Source organism: Onychostoma macrolepis, chromosome 15 (assembly GCF_012432095.1).
Source record: "Onychostoma macrolepis isolate SWU-2019 chromosome 15, ASM1243209v1, whole genome shotgun sequence".
In the NCBI taxonomy this organism is placed as follows: domain Eukaryota; kingdom Metazoa; phylum Chordata; class Actinopteri; order Cypriniformes; family Cyprinidae; genus Onychostoma; species Onychostoma macrolepis.
This window is the reverse complement of record NC_081169.1, coordinates 26,145,184-26,166,315: the sequence shown is the minus strand read 5'-3', so window position 1 is coordinate 26,166,315 and position 21,132 is coordinate 26,145,184. Positions and strand designations below refer to the sequence as shown.

The following is a 21,132-nucleotide window of genomic DNA, read 5'->3' as shown; positions in this document are numbered from 1 at the left end:
AACAGTACACAATGTTTTCTCCTTTTTATCTACTGAAAATGAACAATTAACATATTGCAAATCCACCATTTAGTCCATTAGTCCACCATTAGTCAAAAATAACGATGACAAAGCAATTTAAGATAATAATAGCATCATGGTAAATAATTTAGCACTGACGTTTTCTTTAGATAGCCTAATTAAAAATGAAGTTTAATTTTCTTTGACAAAATAAAGTAGGTGTGCTTGATAATAGCTTTAAGCAAATCTAAAGAATTCATTTGTTCAGCCATATAAAACGTCTTTCTCTGGAAAAACAGGTGAGGCCCTATTCATAAAACAATCATTAACCGTGCCACATAAAATGCAAAAGATGCTGATATGCACACTGTAAGTATACAGCAATTGCCTACCTCATGCCAAGGACTTCACACAGCATTGGGTTTAATGTGTTAATGGGTGATGAAGAAACCAGTGTATGGTCTGTACACCAAGGATGTATTTTGGAGGCCAAACTACTAAAATATCATGCTGTGTTGTTTTGCTGGTCAGCTTCAGCAGTTGCTGGTAGAGTCCATAAATACAGCATGTGGGCAAAAACTTCAACTGAGAAAATTTTTTTTGAAAGACAAGTCACAGAGATTTCATCAGTGACACATCTATTAGAATTGTGAAACTGACTTGAGGTATCTGTTTACTTTCTAATAGAGTAATGTGGGTTCAAAAATCGAATGCCCAAGAAGCAAAGACAGTCACTTCCAAGTTTGAGTACTTTCAGGGCTTTGTGTGTTAGCAGAGCAACCACCATTGAGTTAAACAGAAATGCTGACATATAGCTTTCTCCAGTGGACATTTGAACTTTATACTGACACCTACTGATGTGGAGGTACACTCTCAGAAATAAAGGTACAAAAGCGGTCACTGGGGCGGTACCTTTTCAAAAGGTACATGTTTGTACCTAAAGGGTCCATTTTGGTACCTTAAAGGTACATATTAGTGCTTAAAGTGTACATATTTGAACCTAATAGGTACAAAAGTGTACCTTTTGAAAAGGTACCGCCCCAGTGACCGCTTTTGTACCTTTATTTCTGAGAGTGTACCATCACACAAAAAGCAAAGGTCTTCAGTTGAAGCAATACCTTACACTCATACATATTTGTCATGCATTATTAATTCTGCAATCGAAAGTGACTGATAATGAGATGGCTACCAAGATAAAGTGAACAATATTTATGCGATCTCAATGGCGGCCACTACAAAGGAGTTTTTATAGACCGCTGATATGACTCATCCAACATGAACACTTGCCCAACATTATTATTAATTTCGCTTAAAAACAATTTTTGCGCAACATATTGTGATGGTTACTGAGGTGAGCTGATGAAAGGGATGTCAGTTTCATTGTTTATGGGTTTAAGTTGGACTGCCATGCCAATAATAGAGCAGGTCTTTCTAATGCTTTCAAGGGGAACATCACAGTGTTATCTTTTTCCTGACATCTACAGAGCTTAAACTCAACCACAGAGCCACAACTAAGGATATCGTGTTATTTTATCATTCAGATTCTCCACAATGGCTGATTTGGTCTCAGTAATGCATCTATAAAGATGCTCGTGCTCATAAAAACACGCACACATGTAATTCTCAGAACAATTAAACACAAACAGTGAACAATTAAACCAGTTTCTCGAGTTTCGACAGCTTTGCAATTTACCGCGGGGCAAAATCACGTGCTTTCATTCGCTCTCTCAGAAAATCTCTACGACTACTGGTTTGCCAAGTCATAATTGTGTACAAGCCATTTAAATACACTAAATGTTTGATTGGGACCAGGACTTGTTTGACAGTCAGATCTATCACTGCTGTCACTCACCAGTATAGCATCAAAATCAAAAGAATCCATTTAACAAGTGTCAAACTCAGCAAGCATGCCTTAACTTCTTAAAGAAGCAGTACCTGATACTGGTGTAAAACTGCTTTGATTTCAGTTGTGGATTCACCTTCACTCTTAAAAATAAAGGGGGGTTTCACAGCGATGCCATAAAAGAACCATCTTTCTTTGAATGGTTCTTGAAAGAAGTTGGTGTGAAGAACAGTTTAATAAGCTAAAGAACCTTTTTCCACTCTAAAGAACCTTGAATAGAAAGTCAGTGGATGTTAAAGGTTTTTCAAGCAAACTTTATAGATGCTAATAAAGAGTGTTGCACAGTAAAGGTCACACAATGAGAAAACAGTTTTATCACATACAGGGAACAATAGTGCACTCTATTTAGACCCCACCACATTTGCTAGGTAACGCTAATACAACAAGCATATCAGTTTCAGAAGCATACATTGTGTCTCATAAAGAGTTAGTAGTCAAACAATGAGCAAAGCTTCACTGTTCAAGCTACACCTTTAACATAAAAAAAAATGATTTATATACTATTATATTATAGAATTATTATTTTGAATAGCTTTTATTTTATATTTTAGTTTTCAATTTCATTTTTGTTTAGGTTGTAGTAATTTTGTTGTGCTTTTGTCATTTTTATTCATTTTTTAACAGTATATGTGAGAGTTTACATAATATAAATAAATAATAGAATTCTCACTTTCTTGTTGTTCTGAAGACGAAGACAACTTTTTCTTTCTCATTGAACGGTAAAACCGTGAATTCCTGCGTATCGGAGCTCTCCCGGACAATGTCTCGTCATCGTCATCATCCTCGCTGGGCAGATGGGGCACTGGCGTCTGAGGTTTGGTCTGGACCTCTTGAGGTTTATGTCCCCACTTCATTCGGAACAGGGCTGTCATCGCCATCAGCTATCGGTAACAAGATCCAGCCGTTCATGGAATAATCCCCATCTGACAAGCACAGCAGGAATTCCCATCCAGACTGAATCCAAAAGTTCAAGCTCCCAAACACACAATCCCACCACAGTCACAGAGAAGCTATGCACCCTTTCTAGATAATCAACTCTCTTATTCTTCTTTCGTCTCTTTCTTTTTCCTCTGCCTGAGGGGAAGGCGTGTTGTTTCTGACTAGTTCAGAAGTCTAAAGTCTGTCTTTCTCTCTCTGAATCCTCTCCTGTCTAGTAAACCTGTCCTTTGGCCCTCTGTGTCAAAGTTCTCCCCCCTCCCTCTCATTCATTCTCGCCGGCCCAGCCTCCCCGTCTCTCCCGCCCTCTAGTCCTCCTCTGTTTTGCTTGCCTTACCCTGTCCTCCCCTGAGCACATAACGTCCAGCCCCACGTGCGTATCAAACAGGTAGAGTCAGTCATCTAAAACAGCAGATCTTGTATTTTTAGTTGTCACTTTGCTAATATGACGTTGACACCTCACCCATAATGTCTCATCAAACAACATCACTCTGACTTCTCCCACACTTTGAAAGCAGCTCTTTACAAAGGCTGCACTGTCAAAAAAGATTTTTGAGATTCTGAGTTGTAACAAGATTACTGGGGTATGTTTTACAAGAAAAACTATTTCAATATTTTCTGCTTCAAAAATTCATGTTGAATTCATTGCGTTACTTACTGTTTCTTTGTTTGAGAAATGTTGTCTTCATTTTCAGTTACAAAAAAAGATTATATGATTTTAAAAATCACAATGTTGTAGGATTTAAAGAATATTTATTTTTTTAATTTCATATATTTCTGTTTTCATTATTATGCATAAATCTAGGCAATTTTTGGGTTACGCTTAAAACAAAAATAAAGATTTGTCAGAAAAGTGAAAGAAAAAGGTAAGAAAAAGAATTTTACACAATTTTAACAACTAAATTTATCTTTAAGAACGCTGAGGTGTTTTACAGAAGAAGAAAAAAAACATTTTAAAACAAAAATACATATTAATAGTATATTTTGTGAATCCTAAAATATTTTAGTCTAAATTAATGTGTTATTTTAGTATTATTTGTATACTATTTTAGTATTAATATTTTTGTTATTAATAGTTCTAAAAGTTTTTGCTTTTTGTTTTTATTATCAGTTTTAGTCAGTTCAGTTAATATTATTCATATTATTCATATTAAATATTTTATTTTTTAAATAAAAAAAATTCTAAGATTAAAACTACATTTTTACTACATTTTAGTTAAAATTGTACTACATTTTTTACTACATTTTAGTTAAAATTGTAGTTAAAGGCAACGTTTCTAATTTTCATTGTTTATCTAATATTTATATTTTATTTCATTTCAGCTTTATTTCAGTTAATTAAAGTGATTTTTAAGTTTTACTTTCAGTCAAAAATAACAACACATAACACCCTGTTCTCTGCAGTCAGCTGACTACTCAGGGTTAAAAAGTTCTCTCTCTCCTGCTTAGCCAAATGCTCTCTGTCTAATCCCATTGTGCTCCTGCTGATTAACACACATCGACAAGCACACAAAAGCACAGACACACACACACACACACACACAGAGAGAGATCAGAATGTGCATGCAACCACAAAAATTTACTGAAAAATAATCCTAAAATTTCAATTGAAGCACAAACTACATGCACAGCATGCACATGGAATAACATGCATCAAGAACAGACGTAAATTAGGCAAACCTGAGTCACAAAATCACAAAAAAAGAGAGAAACGCCTCTTACCATTACCTAGTCAAGCCAAAGATCAGTATTACATTACAAGGAGAAAGAGCATGCATACCTGAGAGAGCAATAAGGATTATGGGACGTCTCTGTGTGTGCACCTAATCTAACCATACTTTGGGGCCAGAATTGCTGGATAATGTAAGTTAAGTAAATCTGAAAAAAACAAATTTACAGTCTTCTTTTAGCATTATGATTTGGATTTGAGTTTGCATGTTGCCATACATTTTAGATCTGGTACGTCCCCACATAAACAGCTAGGTGAATGTGTCTGTGTCGGAGTATTCAGAGGTAGGGGGTGTATAAACAAAGCCTGCTGTCCGTATTGAGTTTTGGGATGGAATGTGGATTCACTGAATCCTCGAATTCCTGAGGTTATGTAATGCCAGTGGAAAGAGTGCTGTGTCAATGTGACAGGCGCACCTCGTTCTTATAAATTTCACCTGTGAAGAACAGGTGTGCTTCAGTTCTATAGGCTACATGACAAATTGCCCAGCCTTGTCTAAATGATCATCAGCAGTGCAATCAAAGTCCACGCGATTTTACCTCTATAATGCTTATTCATTAACTGTGTGAACAAATATTGTTCATGCTGTTGCTTCATATTAGCCTATAAAAGTTTCTAATATTTTTATGTTTTAAACATGCAAATAAATAATCATTTTAATTATTGCTGACATAAATACTTTGGGGAAACAAAGTGGAATCATAGGGAACAACAGCATTTCAATTTAAGTATTCCTGGAAAACCAGCAGAAGAGCAGCTTTAGCAAGGCTGGGAGAACAGCTAAAACCAACAAAGGCTGTTTTCTTAGGCATTTTGGTGGTTTTATGAGTCATTAATAGAGGAACTTGAGGTTTGTCGTCATCTAGTGGTGAGGTTTGCCTCTTTCTTTTGCTTTCTTTACTGTAAGCCATTACTGTACACGTTGTGCTGCTGCCGTGAGAATAAGATGAATATTGCTGAAAAGGAAGTCAGAATGGTTATTTGACATTTAAAGGTGCCATTTCACACACACACACACACACACACACATTTTTGCTTTTGTAACAAGTAGGCCTAGTGACATTTACAAAACTGTTAGATGAACGTCCAAATAAAAAGTAACATCAGTAAAGACTCTGAACAAACGTTCTGTTAACATTACTGGAAGAACGTTTGTTCATAACTTTGAAAGAACCTTGCCAGAACATTAGCTAAAGTTCTTGTTAGCATGGATCTTTATGTCTAGCATGACGGTAAAGCAGTGGCATACCGCAGCTCTAGGGAGGTCTTTTACGTCATGCACGTGCGTTACCATCTGAACCAGGCTACCTCAGACAGCACACGTACGTCTGCAAGATGTATGTTAAAGATTGCTTGATCTGGAAAAGATCTTGATCTGACAGACATCTGTAAGATGTCAGTTTTTTCACACATTCTTAAACATAAACATCTTAAAGACATCTAATAAACGTCTATTTGACATCTGATAGGAAACATCCTATAGACATGAGCAAACACTAGTCTTGCAGATGTAAATGCACGTGATGTACATGCGCCAGAGTATGAGATTTGCACACTGACAGCGACTTATTGTGGCCCATTTTTACATAGTTATTATTGTTTATCTATGTGTTCTGTGCCCCACAGTAGCCTACACTTCTATGACGACTAGACAGTGAACACAATAAAACGCACACTTAAGTAGTTTGTTTATCATAGCCTATTTGTTGTTCAAATGTTTGAGATTTTTTAACTGTTATGAATTTCATAATCGTTTTACTGGTGGCATTTAACTAAAAGCCAATCTAACAGAAGGTTGGGGTTCTTAACCTCATACAATGTGAACGCACGCCTTCATGTGCGAAAAGTTAACTGCAAGCTATGCTGAGCCCACAAACACCGCGCGCGCTACACAGGCAGAGCATGAGTGCGTGCAGCTGTGGTTTCTCTTTTGTCAGATGAACCTCACCAGTTTCTGTCTGACTGCAGAGTTCAGCTTGTCTGCAACGGAAAACAAGAAACAGAACCCACTCGGCCAACAGACAGCGCACGCGATGCTTCAGCGACATTTTTCACAACTCATCTCCTGTGAGGACATACAACTTGCCTTAAAGTGTGGATAGCGGCAGAGGAAAGCAAAACATATCAATTTATTGACCGTGGGAATGAACTTCAACACATGTGAGTATAGTAATTTACTATGTAACCACAGTTTCTGCCAAAATGCAGCGATATCCATATGATCGTGATAAAGTCAAGACAGTAAATTCAAGATAGGGTACTTATCTTTCGGACATATCATATGCCTTTTGTTTTATTTATTAAATATCTAGATAGCCTATAACGTTATTTTAATTAAAATATTGTCATTGTAACAGCATCTAGCTTGTCATAATTTGTCATTTCTAGTTAATTCTTGATTTAAACATTCATTCAAAGTGGTAGGCTACATTTCTAAAAAAAAAAAAAAAAAAAAATTAGGCTGCAATTAAAATGTTCAAATTTTAGTGTTGTTACTATAGAATAAATGAACAAAAGAAGACAAAGCCAAAAAGAAAAGCCCCAAGGAGACCACCAAATTTCCATTTACCGCTTCAACCGTGATATCATCAGATCATTTCCAGTGATAGGCGTTTGATCTCAAGTCTTCATACAGATTTAACCTACTTTTGGGTACATTTAACCTTGTGTTCCAATGGAAAATCAGTCCTCTGGAATTTAGAAGATGTATTTATCTGTTCGACTCACGAGAATTTCTAAGTAACATGCATCCTGACCATGTTTCTCAAGCACTACAGAAATTCAGTAGGCTAATTTAATAACGATACAAGGATGTGGTGAGTTCCTGTCAAGGATTATTTGCATGTAGATTTTCCTATATTGTTTGTTTTAGATGTCACATAGGATATAGGAGCCTCATCTCTACAACTTAGGGTTGGTACTCAGAACTTAAAGACCTGTTCACAACAAGAAGGATAACTATAAAGATAACTATAACAATAACTCTTAGCTTCTGCACCACGGCACGATAAAGCTCTGTTTATTATAAACACTGGCTGCTTATGTCATCTGCCACTTTAAATGCTAGTGGTTTTTAAAGTTGGGTGGATTCTGATTAGCTGTCAGTGTTTTTATCATTCATCAGCTGAGAAACATAATCGTTGTTAAAGTTATTCCAATGATATCGTTGATTATTCTGGAGAGACAATGCAGGGAAGATTTAAACAATGTGTTTAGTTTCAGAGTTCTGAAAATGGAACCTCTATTTAAAACCATTTTGGCACATAGAGTAAGACACGCAAAAAACTATTATAAGAAATATCAGCTTGATAAATGTGTTAAAAAAGCAGGATGTGCTTTCACCTTGAAGCTACAAAAGCCTCAAACCTTTCCCCTATATAAACTAGAACCGTGATGTCACTAGTGTACATAGTATATTTTGTTCTTTATGTCACCCCAAAAAAACTGGTTTCTGTCTCGATTTCTTTAACATATGTAAACATTAAAGACAAACACTTGTGTTTCAGCTTATCATGAGAACAATCACCATATGTTGAAATATAATACATCATGCCACAGTCATCTTTGTTCATGAAAGCCATTATAATGCTAACTGTAATGAGTACAATATGGGTCTATAATTAATTCATAAAGTCTGCTAATCTGCTATACAATCGTAGCTCTTAAAACCAGCTACACTGAAAAAAAAAATGATTCATTGAATTTACTACTTTTTTTTTTAAGGTAAGTGCAATAGTAAATTCAACCATGGTTGCAATCAATTTATTTGATCTACATTTAAATAAACAAATTTAGTTGACTAACTTTCAACATTTTTTATTTAATGTAGCTAAAATAAATTGTTTGCAACCATGGTTGAATTTGGTGTTTGTATTAGTGTAAATATGATCTAGGTCTCTGAGAGATTACATTGAATATTTCGTTTTAAAAAATTCATGTCAAACTTTTATTACAAATGTCACCAGCCTGTTGTACATTCTCACCTTTTACAAGTGTATAGATACTGTTTGCACCAAGTGTAAATAGCAAGAAATGACATCCTTTTTAAACTTTTACACAATAGAAGTACTTTACCATGTTGCAAATGAGTGTCCCACATTTTTGTTTTAGTACAAGGCCTGTTAGTGTTTCTCTGAAAAAAGATTAAAATTCCATAAACAGATTACTCACCTGTTCCAAACCTGTATGGCATTATTCCTGGAACACAAAAGCAATAGGCAGAATGTTTGTTTGTGCTTCTTTGCATTACAATGGCCATTAGAAATGTGAAGATTTTTTGTATTTTAGTAATTTTTTATTACTAAAATACAAAATGTACTAATTTTTTTATTTTAAATAAGTTATTTCATTTTTGAAAACTCCTTTAAAATGTATTATTTAACCCATGAAGTTGTTTAAATCATCAATTGTTTTTAGGTTATGAACACACTTAAAAACAAGGGCTGGGTAAATATAGGACACACAACACATTTTGGGTTAAATTTACCCAGCAAAATGGGTCGATTAATTTGTACTATTAATACTAGCTTATTTTTTACTTCATACATGAATTCATGCTTACAGATTAACTTAAATCCTCTTTTGTAAAATACTCCACACAACCACTGGTTTGCATGATAACTTCCTTTATTTTCCTTTATTCATATTATTTACAGCATAGTGTATTTTAATATGTAGGCCATACATATTGCCTGTATTTAAACGTGTTTAACAAACATTATTTTTAACAAAAGTAATGGCGTACAACGACCACAACGGCGGTGGTTCTAGTGCCTGAGATGGAAACCTGTTTGGTGGGGAACTGCTAACTTCAGACCACCATGCGTTTCACTCATAGCTGAAATATGCCATGACTCACTCCATAACCTGCCCATAAACAAACAGTAAAGAGCTTTGAGGACATATTTTAATATTCAAAATCTTTATAAAGTCTGAATAAAAATCATTTATTTTATGCAAAGCATCAGGCTTTTTTTCTGAATTTTCCACAATTGACACAAAACACGAAATGCACTCATTGTGTCGTGGCGATATCATGAGGTCAATATGAGCTCAATGTGATGTGTGATTGACTTGAACTCCCTGAGGTTTGAAGTGGGACATTTCAACTCAAATGTTCCCACTTCTGATCTAGACTGAAACACTACACAAACATTGGGTTGTTGTGTCTGACCCAAGATCTGGGTAACACATAAACTACCCAAACACTGGGTTGTTACATTTGACCCAGGAGCTGGCCCATAGCATATGTACGTCAACAAGATGTCTGTTAAAGATCGCCTCATCTGGTAAGCATCTGCTGTTCAGATAGACTTTGCGTGTGCACTTTCTTAGCTTTTTTTCTAAAGAAATATCAGCATGTCCACAGAAAATGCTTCTTGTACCGAAAATGCGTTTGAAACAAAAACAGAATGGTCTGACTTTGGCTTTTTTTTTCAACACACACACTTGTGCTCTTCATTCTCACTTGAACACTTGGGCCAAACATAGTAAAAACGTCATATAAGTTGTCAACTGATGGTCAAGTGCAAAGATCGCAAGTGTGGGTATTTGGACAAGGCATTAGTAAGTGCTGTTGTTGCGTTTTAATGTCCAGTTGAACTGACGAGATGTGCCGCTGCTGCATTTTTCATTCAAAATATTAGAGAAAGATAGAAGCTCAATGTGGAGAAGATCTTGGTTAGGTTTAAAACCGAAACAAACCATTCACACAGAAGGCATATTCAGCACATTTTCAAGGCGGACAACTTCCATTCAATTCTCATATGTTTTCAAATGCGATCTGTGATCGGCACACCAGCTCTTTGTATTAAGCTATGCATAATTACATTATTCTGTTTTGTTCATATTAGTTTGTGCAATTTATGAAATTATATTTGATTTATATATGTTAGTTTAGACGTAGCCTAAATACAGTCGTTATTTCATTGCACTAAATAACAATTTAATGTACTGCATTATTTTGCTTATTGCACCCTCCTCTGGCCTCAGGAGTCAAGCCAAAAGTTTATTTAGCACTTATTTAATATGTATAAGAAAGGATATATTTGTTTACATTTTATTGTGTTCTACTGTTAAAACTAAAATTATTTGTTGTTTGTCTTATTCATTTGGGTAAATTAAAAATACAGTGGTTAAATTTAAACCTTTTTTCTACTGCTCTTTGTTTAAAAAAGTTATAAAAATGTTCAATAATTATCGATACTGAATGATATGAAAAATGATATCATGATAATTTTTTTTAGATATATCCCCCCAGCCCTATTTTAATGTTTACAAATAGACCCTATTCACTTTCATTGTTTTGTGCTTCTGTGTTGCTCAACATTATGCTGTAGTATTGAGCTTTAAAGGTACAGTATGTAATACAGTATGTAATACCATCTAGCGGTTGAATTGGGTACTGCAGTTCAAATTCAAAATATTGCAGAGTTGGTTCTCCCGCACCCTCCTCCTCCTCGGACTCGATGCTCACGCAGGTTGCCAGATTGAGGGCATGCAACAGGAGCGATCACAATTGACAATGGAAGGCGACAAGCCTTACAATTTAAGTTGCTGAGTTGATTTATCCACATTTTAATATGCCTCTGATCATAGAGCTTTTTAGATGTATGCTGAGGCTTTTTAGGTTGGTTAGAATTAGGGGTGCTCCGATTGATCGCCTACCAATCACTATCGGCCGATAATCGCTTTGGGATGTTTGATCGGCGGTCTTTATAAAGGCCGATCTCAAAAAAACCGATCTCAAGCTGATGACGCGCCTGCTGGCAGAGGTTTGGCATGACATGCAGCTGTACCATCTCAGCCTCTCTGGCGTGGGTTAAATAATTATAATGCTGAAGGTGAGGTACAATTCATATTTCTTCATTAAATAACTTAAAAGTAATTTGAAAACTTTCTGTGAGACAAACACTAATTTCACAAACAGCGTGAGTGAATCACCGCGCGTGCTCTCTTTCTCTCTCAAAATGCAAATGTGTCGCATCGTCACTAAAGTTTATAAATTGCATTTATTTTTAATTCTTGCTGGTGTTTAAACCAATCAGCACTAGCGTGCTATCCTGGAGACCGTGCGCTCATGCACACTCGCAGCGCACACACATAACGCCAGGTTCACATTACTCCGTTTGCAGTGCGTAACTATGTGGTGTGTATTTTTTCCGCGCTCTTGTTAACAGATTAAAGCGTCCACACTGCATACGATTGCGGTCCAGCAGTGTGATCCAGGAGCGGTGCGTCTGCAGTAGTGCAGAGATCGTTTCCGCACCGAGTCTAATTTGCTGTGCTGCACACACTGAATTATAGTAACAGCGCATTATTTGCAGTAAATATGAACATGGATTGACACGAAAATGTAGTAACTACACTATAAATGCTTATAATTAAAGTCTACTGTGTTTCACAGTCAACACATAGGCTATGGCTTTTTGGCTAGGTTTAAAGGAAAAGAGCACTTTTAGATAAACAAGGCAATAATAGATGACACTCGTGGAGGTAGTAAAACAAAGTTCTTTATGAACCGCAGGATTGCTTGTAATAAAGAATTAAATGCAAAAGAAAATGCAGTAGAGCTGACTGTTTCTGTCAATGGTAAGTTTTCATTTAGAATGTTTGTGATAATGTAAGAAAAGTAGTTTAAATGTTTTGCCACTTGCTTGAGCAACTTAATATATCAATCTAGAAGTAGGCCTAAATGCAAAAGTAAAAAGCATTGAATAATGTGTTTCTTATGTCTGTGAAAGATTGTATTACTGTACTGTATAAAAAAGGAATCACAATGCTGAAAAAGCATTTTAAGTAACAATGTTTGGATTTGAAATCAAAATAATGGATAAATGTTGCGTTTGCAGTAAACAGCCACGGATCAGTAGCAGGCTCGTGTGAAAGCACAGTCAGAGCCGCTTCTGCACCACTTACGTAGCGCACATGGACTGCATACGCACTGCAAACAGAGTATGTGTGAACCTCACATACAGCTCACGAAATCAGACTTGTGCTGTGTGTAAGCTATTGTGCAACAATTGCACGACTGTCAAAACAAAAATGCAGTGCATGATCAAACACTTAGGTGAGATAAATATATATATATATATATATATAATTTAAAAATCCCCTCTCATAAGTTATCTAAGAGGGGAATTCATTTTCAAAAATGAAATTCAGGCCCTGAATAAATGTCAAAAAATTGATTGACTGATTGGATCATCACTATAAATAATTATACATGATAAAAATAAGGCTTTAAAAAGATCGGTATCGGTGATCGTATCGGTGGATACTGCTTTCTGTGATCGGCGATCAGCCTCAAAAATCCTGACCGGAGCACCCCTAGAATCTGCAACTCTGACCCAGTTCGTTTGCTCGCTTCCATGGCTGCATGCAATACGCTGAGTTTTACACTAACTGGCAACCCGGGGTGTTGAAATACTTTTGGCAGTGGGTGGAACCAAAACAATTACAGACATTCCGACACCGAACACACATTTAGAAGTAGAATAGCTGGCTATAGCATTGTGTTTTGTAGAAACACAAAGCATGTTTCCTAATTATCTGCAAACATATTATGGAATTTTTATGCTTGAGTACAGTCCAAAAGTTCCATACAGCACTTTTAACTTAACTATTTCTACAAAGTCACCTCTTTCTTTCTCTCTCCCGTACAGACGATTGTGATTGGGTATGTTGGGTCCAGAGGTGTGTGTATGTGCCCATTCTGGTTTTCGGTTTCCCTCTGATCCTGGCCGCTCTGTGGCAGCTGCTCTTCCGCATTCGACGCTGGAGCGAATCTATGGTTTACCTCAGCAACCTGATCATCAACGACAGCCTGCTGATGCTGTCCCTGCCCTTTAAAATACATGCCTACAAGCAGCACTGGAATCTAGGCCAGACTTTCTGCTCCCTGCTGGAGAGCCTGCTCTATGTCAACATCTACGGCAGCATCATGCTGAGCGTGTGTATCGCGGTCGACCGATACATCGCCCTACAGTTTCCATTCGCTGCACGCCGTTTGCGATCTCCGCGCAAGGCAGTGCTCGTGTGCCTGATCTTGTGGATGGTGGTCTTTGGATGCAGCTTCCCCATCTACAGACTTCACGATAATCCAGCAAACAAAACATTGTACTGCTTTGAGCAATTCTCCAACTCAACTTGGACGAAAAGTTGGATTCTGGCATCTATGGAAACAGTGTTTTGCAGCAGTGCCTTGGTGATGGTGTTCTGTTCCGTGCGCGTGGTGCAAATCCTGCACAAACTGAGGGAGCGCTACCCTGGAGATTCCAAACTGCGCAACAACAAGAGCATGAAGATTGTTCTTAGCAACCTGGTGGTCTTCCTCACATGCTTCATTCCTTACCACATAGCAGCGCCCATATACTTCCATGCCAAGACAGGCAGGTGGCAACAAAGCACTATCGATCATCTACGCTACTTTGTTCACATAAGCATATGTATTAGCAATGTGAACATCTTGGCAGATGGCGCATGTTACTATTTCATCCTTAAAGAGAACCTGGAGTCCGCGCAGCGAGAGAGGAGAATGGCTATACGCGTCAGAGAGACACGCATACGTGGATCAAAGAGTTTAACGTTTGGAGAAATACATAATGGTACGCCCAAAGCCACTGACAATATGGAAATATGTGTGGATACTGGTTTTACGTAAAGATCTACACCAAAACTCATGGAGAGCAAATGCAAGGATGATTAATCCTACACACAGCAAAGGAAGACAGAAGACAATAAGACATGCTCGTCTAGTTGAGTATGCAGGCGGATGGGAAGTATATACACACAAAGGATGTGTGTTTACATGTGATGTAGGTGAATTTTTGGGTACAAAATCGCAGTATGCACTCTTATGCACTGGAATTTTAGCACTGCTTTTAATCTGAAACTATGTCGATTTCCTTCTGGAACATTCTTCCAGAAACAAAATTGAGTGGTGAATCACATAACACGAAGGTAATGGTTTAGAGTTTATATGAGCCATGAAATTAACATTTGATGTTTACTTTACTTTTTTTTTTTCATTGTGACATTATTTTAAGACAATTAAGCTCATTTTATCACCTTTATTATTCTTTACCTTCTTAATTATTCTTAAATGATGATTCTCATCACTGTCATACATGTCATTTTTATCCATATGTGTTACTGTAAAAATACAGTTTGCAAATTAAAATCAATTAATTTTTAATGAAGGCAGTAAAACAAAGAATATATAAATAATTTCTCATTACTGTATCATTAAAATTATTAGAAATAATAGAATATAATATCTAATTATTCTAATACAATAATAGAAGAATAGAAGTTATTGATTTTTTACTGCCTTTAATTTATTAAAAGCTGATTTTAATTTAATGTATACAGTAATACGGATGAATAAAAATTGTATTACAGTGATAAGAATCATCATTTAAGAATTATTTTAAAAAGACAGATGCATTACAGTAGTGGGAATTGAGTGGTAAAATGATCTTAATTGTCCTGAAAATAATGTCACAATTAAAAACAAAATCCTAAAAGAGTACTAATTGTAGGTTATATTTTATTTGTGCAAAAAAATCTTTTATTTTATTTTATTATTTTTACCTGATGTAATCAATGGCAATATTTTGAAACCCGTTTTTGGTGTTAGGAATGTGGATGTTTTCATGATTTGTTTGGCTCCAACTCCCATATTCCTCTTTTCATCAGCAGAGGACGCACTTTCAGCTTTCAGTTTTTTTTTAATCGTGGTAAAGCTTGTCAGTCAACAGGAGGTTCATAAGTTACATTAAATGAGTTCAGTGACAGTGTTTATATTAAAAGAAATGATTAACTTTGACGCTATCTTCCTGCCATAGATTAAAGTTTAAGTTGATGGCAAAGGTTCCTCTAATGAAGCAGATGTATCTTGTGTGTGAAATGTACATGGAAATGTGCTACGAGAGAGTAAAGGTTAAATGCAGTTGGCAGGGAGTGTCTTGTTTTACAGTAGGGAAGTGTGACAAAACGCTACAGTTCAGATTTTTTAACTGTTTCATTTTTGAACCAGATAAATGTTGCTCTACTTAGATATACTTCCATGTGTTTTATCATTTAAAAAAAGATAATGCTGCTTTAATGTAGCTGAGTCTTTTTATAAAAGTTTAGCTTGACTCTAATTATACATTTTTAGTATTTTAGCTTCAGCTACAATTTTTGAGGTTCCTCACGATTAACTGGCAGGCACTTCTGATTTCTGTTGTCTCCATCTCCCTTTGTCTGTGTTCATGTTATTTATTGCAATAAATAAGACTTTGTATTAAAATATGTGTGCTCCGTTTGAGGCATATTCATTTCAGCTTTCTCAAGATGATTGCCAGTGTGCTACATGAAATCAACCTATAAAATATAAACCACGAGAGTACATATTTTTAGCTGTGGGAACGTGTTGAAGCACAGTTAGACGTCACAAGTGCTCTCAGTAACGCTCTCAGTCCAGATTGTTTTCTCTAGCAGTAGTTTTGTATGAATGCAATATAACCACACTGACATGTATTCTCTTAAAGTTTATTCTACTTAAATATCAAGTTAAATTTTATAGGCTATATTAATCTACAATTTATTAACCCTTATATTTACAATATTTGTTGTCTAAAATCGTTTGACTTTGGGCTGTAAAAAGTAAGATACAGAGACATCCTCATATAGATGAGCATGCAAGTGGATGTGAAGTACATACTCAGTATATGCGTCTAATGTCACGTTTGTGTACATGTGAAAGAACTGATTTATATAAATGTGAAACTGAAATTATTGTAACAATCTTACTCTTGAGTGGCATTTATATTGTTAGTAGTAGTAGTAGGCCTAGTGTTTTCTCACATAACACTTAAGGATAATGGTTGGAGTGAAATTTAGGTTTACTGAACATACACCTCCTTTCAAAATGAAATGTTGAAATGTTTCTTCAGGGAACATAATAATACCTGTTTAATATAGCTGGTTCCCATGTGACGTCATAGTGTGACAACACGTCCCAAAAGGTCAAAATGAGGTCAGAGAACTGTACATTTTTTTTCTGGACATAGAGAGTGGAAATGTTTGTAGTTAATGAAGTTTACCATTAAAATCAAGCTACCGTGAGAAATAGGGCAGGCTCCTCTAAAGAGGCGGAGAAAGCCCCTCACCTTATTCCACGTGCTTCCTCTTCAGTTGTTTCATTGCTCGCTGGGTTCCCTCAAAACCACCAGGTCAATCAAAATCTAAGAGGCCAACTTCGACCCAACCTTTCTGATTTCATACGCCGTTCTCCTCTGAAAAATGAACTTGTCTACGGACTTGAGTACGACGAACTCATGCACAACTCTCGAACCTTCGAACCGGTACCTGGCGTCGGCCGTTGTGTATGGCCTGGTCCTGGCCGTGGGTCTACCGCTCAACACGTTGTCCCTGTGGATCCTGCTGCGCACTCACGGGTTCCGGTCACCGTGCGCCGTGCTCATGGTGAACCTCGCCGTGTCCGACCTTCTCCTCGCGCTCTCACTGCCGCTGCGCGTCTACTTTTACGCAACGCTCCAGTGGCCGTTTGGAGCGGCCACATGCACCGCTGCCTTAATGATGTTTCGCGTGAACATCAGAACGAGCTGTATCTTCATCACTTTAATCAGCGTGGACCGGATGATCGCCCTGGTCTTCCCTCTGCGCTCCCGGTCTTTGAGAACCCCCGCGTGCGCGTTGAAGTGCTGCGCGGTCGTTTGGATCCTCATCACAATCCTTTGTATCCCAGAGATTATAAGACTGCACGGCGCCCTGAAGGGGTGTCCAAACATACCCTGCTTTGAGGTTCAAGCGAGCCCCGAAAGCTCGCGAGTCATTCCGCTCTCACAGGCGATGTTTTTATTAGTACTCCTGCTGGTCAATATCGTCTCCACGGTCGTGGTCATAATCGTACTGAGGAAGCGTCCCAGCGCTGAAGCGGCCAAGGTGAACAACAAAATGAACGTGATACTGATTTTTGTAATCAATATGTTGGTGTTTATTATATTTTTCCTGCCGTTTACGTTACAACTTTTGACGTACAATAACGACGATAGCGGCGAGGTTATACGAGCGCTCGTCTGCCTGGCGAGTGTCAACTGCTGTCTGGATCCGCTCATCTACTACTTCTCTCTGGACTCGTTCTGGCAGGACAAGGGTAAAAGACAAACGGATGCAGGCACTTATTCCCTCAGCAGGTCGATGGATAGGTCTTGACAAGCTGAGAACAGTTAGGATAAACAATAGCCTAACAACGGAGCCCACAACAGGACGTGGAGATGGATAAAAATGTAAGATGGAAGGGAAATTATATTACAATGTTTTTTCGTTTGCTCGCAAAACTTTTGCGCTCTTTCGCAAAAAAGCATTGCGTTCCCCTGAGAAAATTTGCGTTTGCTCGCAAAAGTATTGAATTAGAGTGAATTTTGAGATGACTGGGGAAAATGTTATTCACTCCTGTAGGTTTTCTCCGACGTTATTTTGTTTCCATCACAAAAGTTCTGCGAGCGAACACAATTTCTCAATGGAACGCAAAACGTTTTTCGAGAGAACGCAACGCTTTTTTTCTTCTTCTCACCATCACCATGTCCCTCGATACAGCAATATAGAAAGTGTTAGGACTCTTTGGACAAAGTAAATATAGGTATTGTTCAAAACTTTTCTGGACACTTTATGAGTATCAAATATATGTTAATATATTGGTTAATATGACAAACTAGTACTGTGGTTAATCTTCCAGAACACCTGTTTGAATTTGAGAACTTATTTCATTTATCCACTAAAATGTTCCTGAGCAGATTAAACGGCAAAGTTGTTAGATAGCCTATTTTGTTTAAATGTCTCATTGAAATCTCAAATTTTGCACTGTGGTATGTTGAACCTGTTAGGTAAGTCACATATTGATTATACATATTAATCTTTAAATGCATTTTTTATGTACTTGAAATTTAGGCTTATCTGTGGCGAAGCCTCATGTAGAGACTTTCATAATATCTCCAAAAAAGAAGTGTTATAAATTGCTGATAATGTATAAAACGCGTTTTAGTTTTATATGCTTATTTATTTTGAGGATGATGGCTAGTGAACCACACTGAAGCTATGCTTTTTTTCCACTTCCTGTGTTACCAAGGTACAAAAACAACCTCTTTCAATGCATTTGTTTTTTAAACATTTTGCCCTGAGAACACTTCAGAGGAACTTCTACAGTATGTGCATCTTTTGTCAAAGCATGTCAGTCTCAACCATATAAATTTACAGTTACAAGGTGTCTGGTTCCATCTAAATTAGTAAACATGAATGTCTCTGAGGGCATCTCGGGATGCTGATGCTTAATTATAGGAATGTTGGCTTCGGACAACATGAAGATATTTTAGATGACAACGAACATATCCCTTTTTTGTCATCATCATTGCTATCATAGATGTTTACCGTTGAGGTGGTTTCTTCATATAAACCAGTTACAGTTATGGCTGCAGTGGTTCATACAATGTTGTAATAAATGTGCATGTCATTAAATCTGCCATTATTAATGTGATGACAGAAATCTGCTTATTTTGTATAGTTGATGCAGATGATTCAAAGCACTTTTTTTTTGTTGTAATCATGAATCTGAGGTTTCGGTGATTCCTCAAGTAAGGTGTCTTTTATCATGTGAACTAAATGTTGTTGCATTAGCTATTTTTTTAATGTTATATTAAAAAGGAGTTTGCATTAATACCCTTGGTTTATGTTTCAAGACTTACGGTTAACACACATTTAAATCTGTCTGATCAGTTGATTTGCAGGTGTCATATTTTCATGTTGAGTCATGTTTCCTTCTTTTTTTCGCCCAGACTTCCTGTGTGCTATGTGACAAATACTTTAACTAAATACACTAAATACAAAAAAGATTTTAATATGCCTGTCAAATAATGAGCAGCAGTGAAGATTGTATACAATTTTTAGATAAACTAATGGAAAAATAGTGTTTTTGTCTAGCTGCCACATATCTAATAATCTTATATAATCCTAATAAACCCGTTTGATGAAAAATGTTTAGAAGTCTTAAGCATGACTTAGCTGTTAAGAATTTGTCCTATAAACTGTGTTTAGATTTTGTAAACTAACACTGCTGATGCATGAAACAGCAGGACTGGAACTATGCCGTGTTTAGAAGCAGCCCTTTGCGTTTGGTGGCATATTTCATCAGCTATAAAATAACTTCAAAGTATCTTTACATGGATGGTCAAAAGGTCGGAAACAAATATCTTAAAGGAATAGTGCATCCAAAAATGAAAATTTACTGAAAATTGAGTCTACATCTAAGATGTAAGGGAGTTTGCTTTGTTCATCAGAACAGATTTGGATAAATTTAACATTACATCACTTGCTCACCAATGGATCCTCTGCAGTGAATGGGTGCCGTCAGAATGAGAGTCCAAACAGTTGATAAAAACATCACAATAATTCACACCACTCCAGTCCATTTTCTCCAAAATGCATCTACATCTTAGATGGCCTAAGGGTGAGTACATTTTCAGCAGATTTTCTTAATGTGGTGAACTATTTCTTTAAGTATTAGTTATTATATTGCTCTCTGTAATATGTAGAGTTCACTCACATTAAAACTTTTTTCAAAAACATAAGAATTTGGGTTACAATTTATTTTATGGTGTCCTTGTTACAGTGTAATTATACATTTAAGAACTGTGTAATATGCTACATGTACTTACTATATGGTTAGGGTTACGATTAGGGTTTGACTTAGGGTTACTTGCATGTAATTATGGATAATTTATTGTTATTATAATACGTCACATATAACAAGGACACTTTAAGTGTTATCGAATTTTGTTATTTACTCACCTTCACATTGTTCCAAACCTAAAAATTCTGCATAAAGTTCCTTTTCATACAATAACAGTTTATAGTGACCAATGTCTATTGAGCTACGAAAATTGTCCAATTTGTAAATTAATTATTTTTTAACAGCCCACTCACTAACTCAATTTTCCACTCAGTGTTTCTCAGATTTTGAGGTGGAATGTTAACAGTGAATAATTCTTCAGTTTGCTCATCACATAAAGCTATCACATGACTTCAAAAGAATATTTTTATGGTGCTTTTTTGACATTTTGCATCATTGCATGAAAAAAAAAAAAATCTTGTTTCACAGAAGAAAGTCGTGTGTTTGAAAAGTTGATTTTTGATTGAACTGCTCCATTTGATTGAATTATTTATATCATTTGCTTTCAGACACCCATCTAGAAATTACTAGAATGACTCAGATTTATGTAAGATCTAACCTGAACAATCTAACCTGTAACAATCTAACCTGAAACCTCAGACTGAGCTGAGAGGATGGGCATGTCAAACGCAAGGGCACAAGATGGTGCAAGATAATTTCAAAGTCATGCATGAGAATAACCGTTTTTAGTCACACGTTTCTCGTTACCCCTTTCTTACAGTTTCAACTAGTACAAGAGGTCTGATGCTATACAGACTTCCTCTGGGCTTTGAAGAAGTTTCCCAGCTGATTTAACATCAAAATCAGCAACGATGTGTGTTCTGTTTATCACCA

At 36.6% G+C, this 21,132-nt stretch overlaps 3 protein-coding genes across 6 annotated transcripts in view; 2 read left to right on the top strand and 1 right to left on the bottom strand.

The window, feature by feature from the left end:
- The window catches only part of ngef (neuronal guanine nucleotide exchange factor), a 36,449-nt gene extending 23,119 nt beyond the window's left edge, over positions 1-13,330 (bottom strand). The window contains exons 1-2 of one of the 4 annotated variants that reach the window (XM_058799345.1): positions 13,207-13,330; positions 8,739-8,765 (exon numbers count right to left, since the gene is read on the bottom strand). In XM_058799345.1, coding sequence (XP_058655328.1) covers positions 8,739-8,760 — 22 coding nt within the window. In that variant the 5' untranslated portion in view covers positions 8,761-8,765; positions 13,207-13,330. Of the gene's footprint in view, positions 1-392; positions 788-2,573; positions 3,081-6,516; positions 6,655-8,738; positions 8,766-13,206 lie in introns of those variants that run through there. The other 3 variants (XM_058799344.1, XM_058799343.1, XM_058799346.1) reach the window with 3 other exon arrangements.
- gpr55a (G protein-coupled receptor 55a) lies at positions 6,588-15,863 on the top strand. Its single transcript, XM_058799348.1, has 2 exons — positions 6,588-6,728; positions 13,232-15,863. The coding sequence occupies exons 1-2, from the start codon at positions 6,713-6,715 to the stop codon at positions 14,227-14,229; spliced, it is 1,014 nt and encodes a 337-aa protein (XP_058655331.1). The 5' UTR covers positions 6,588-6,712; the 3' UTR covers positions 14,230-15,863.
- Positions 15,864-16,729: 866 nt separating this feature from the next.
- Positions 16,730-21,111, top strand: lpar5b (lysophosphatidic acid receptor 5b). The gene has a single exon (XM_058799349.1). The coding sequence runs from the start codon at positions 16,857-16,859 to the stop codon at positions 17,787-17,789; it is 933 nt and encodes a 310-aa protein (XP_058655332.1). The 5' UTR covers positions 16,730-16,856; the 3' UTR covers positions 17,790-21,111.
- Positions 21,112-21,132: the final 21 nt, after the last annotated feature.

Coding starts and splice junctions, on each gene's coding strand:
- lpar5b (XM_058799349.1), top strand. CDS start 16,857: ATGAACTTGTCTACGGACTTGAGTACGACGAACTCATGCACAACTCTC.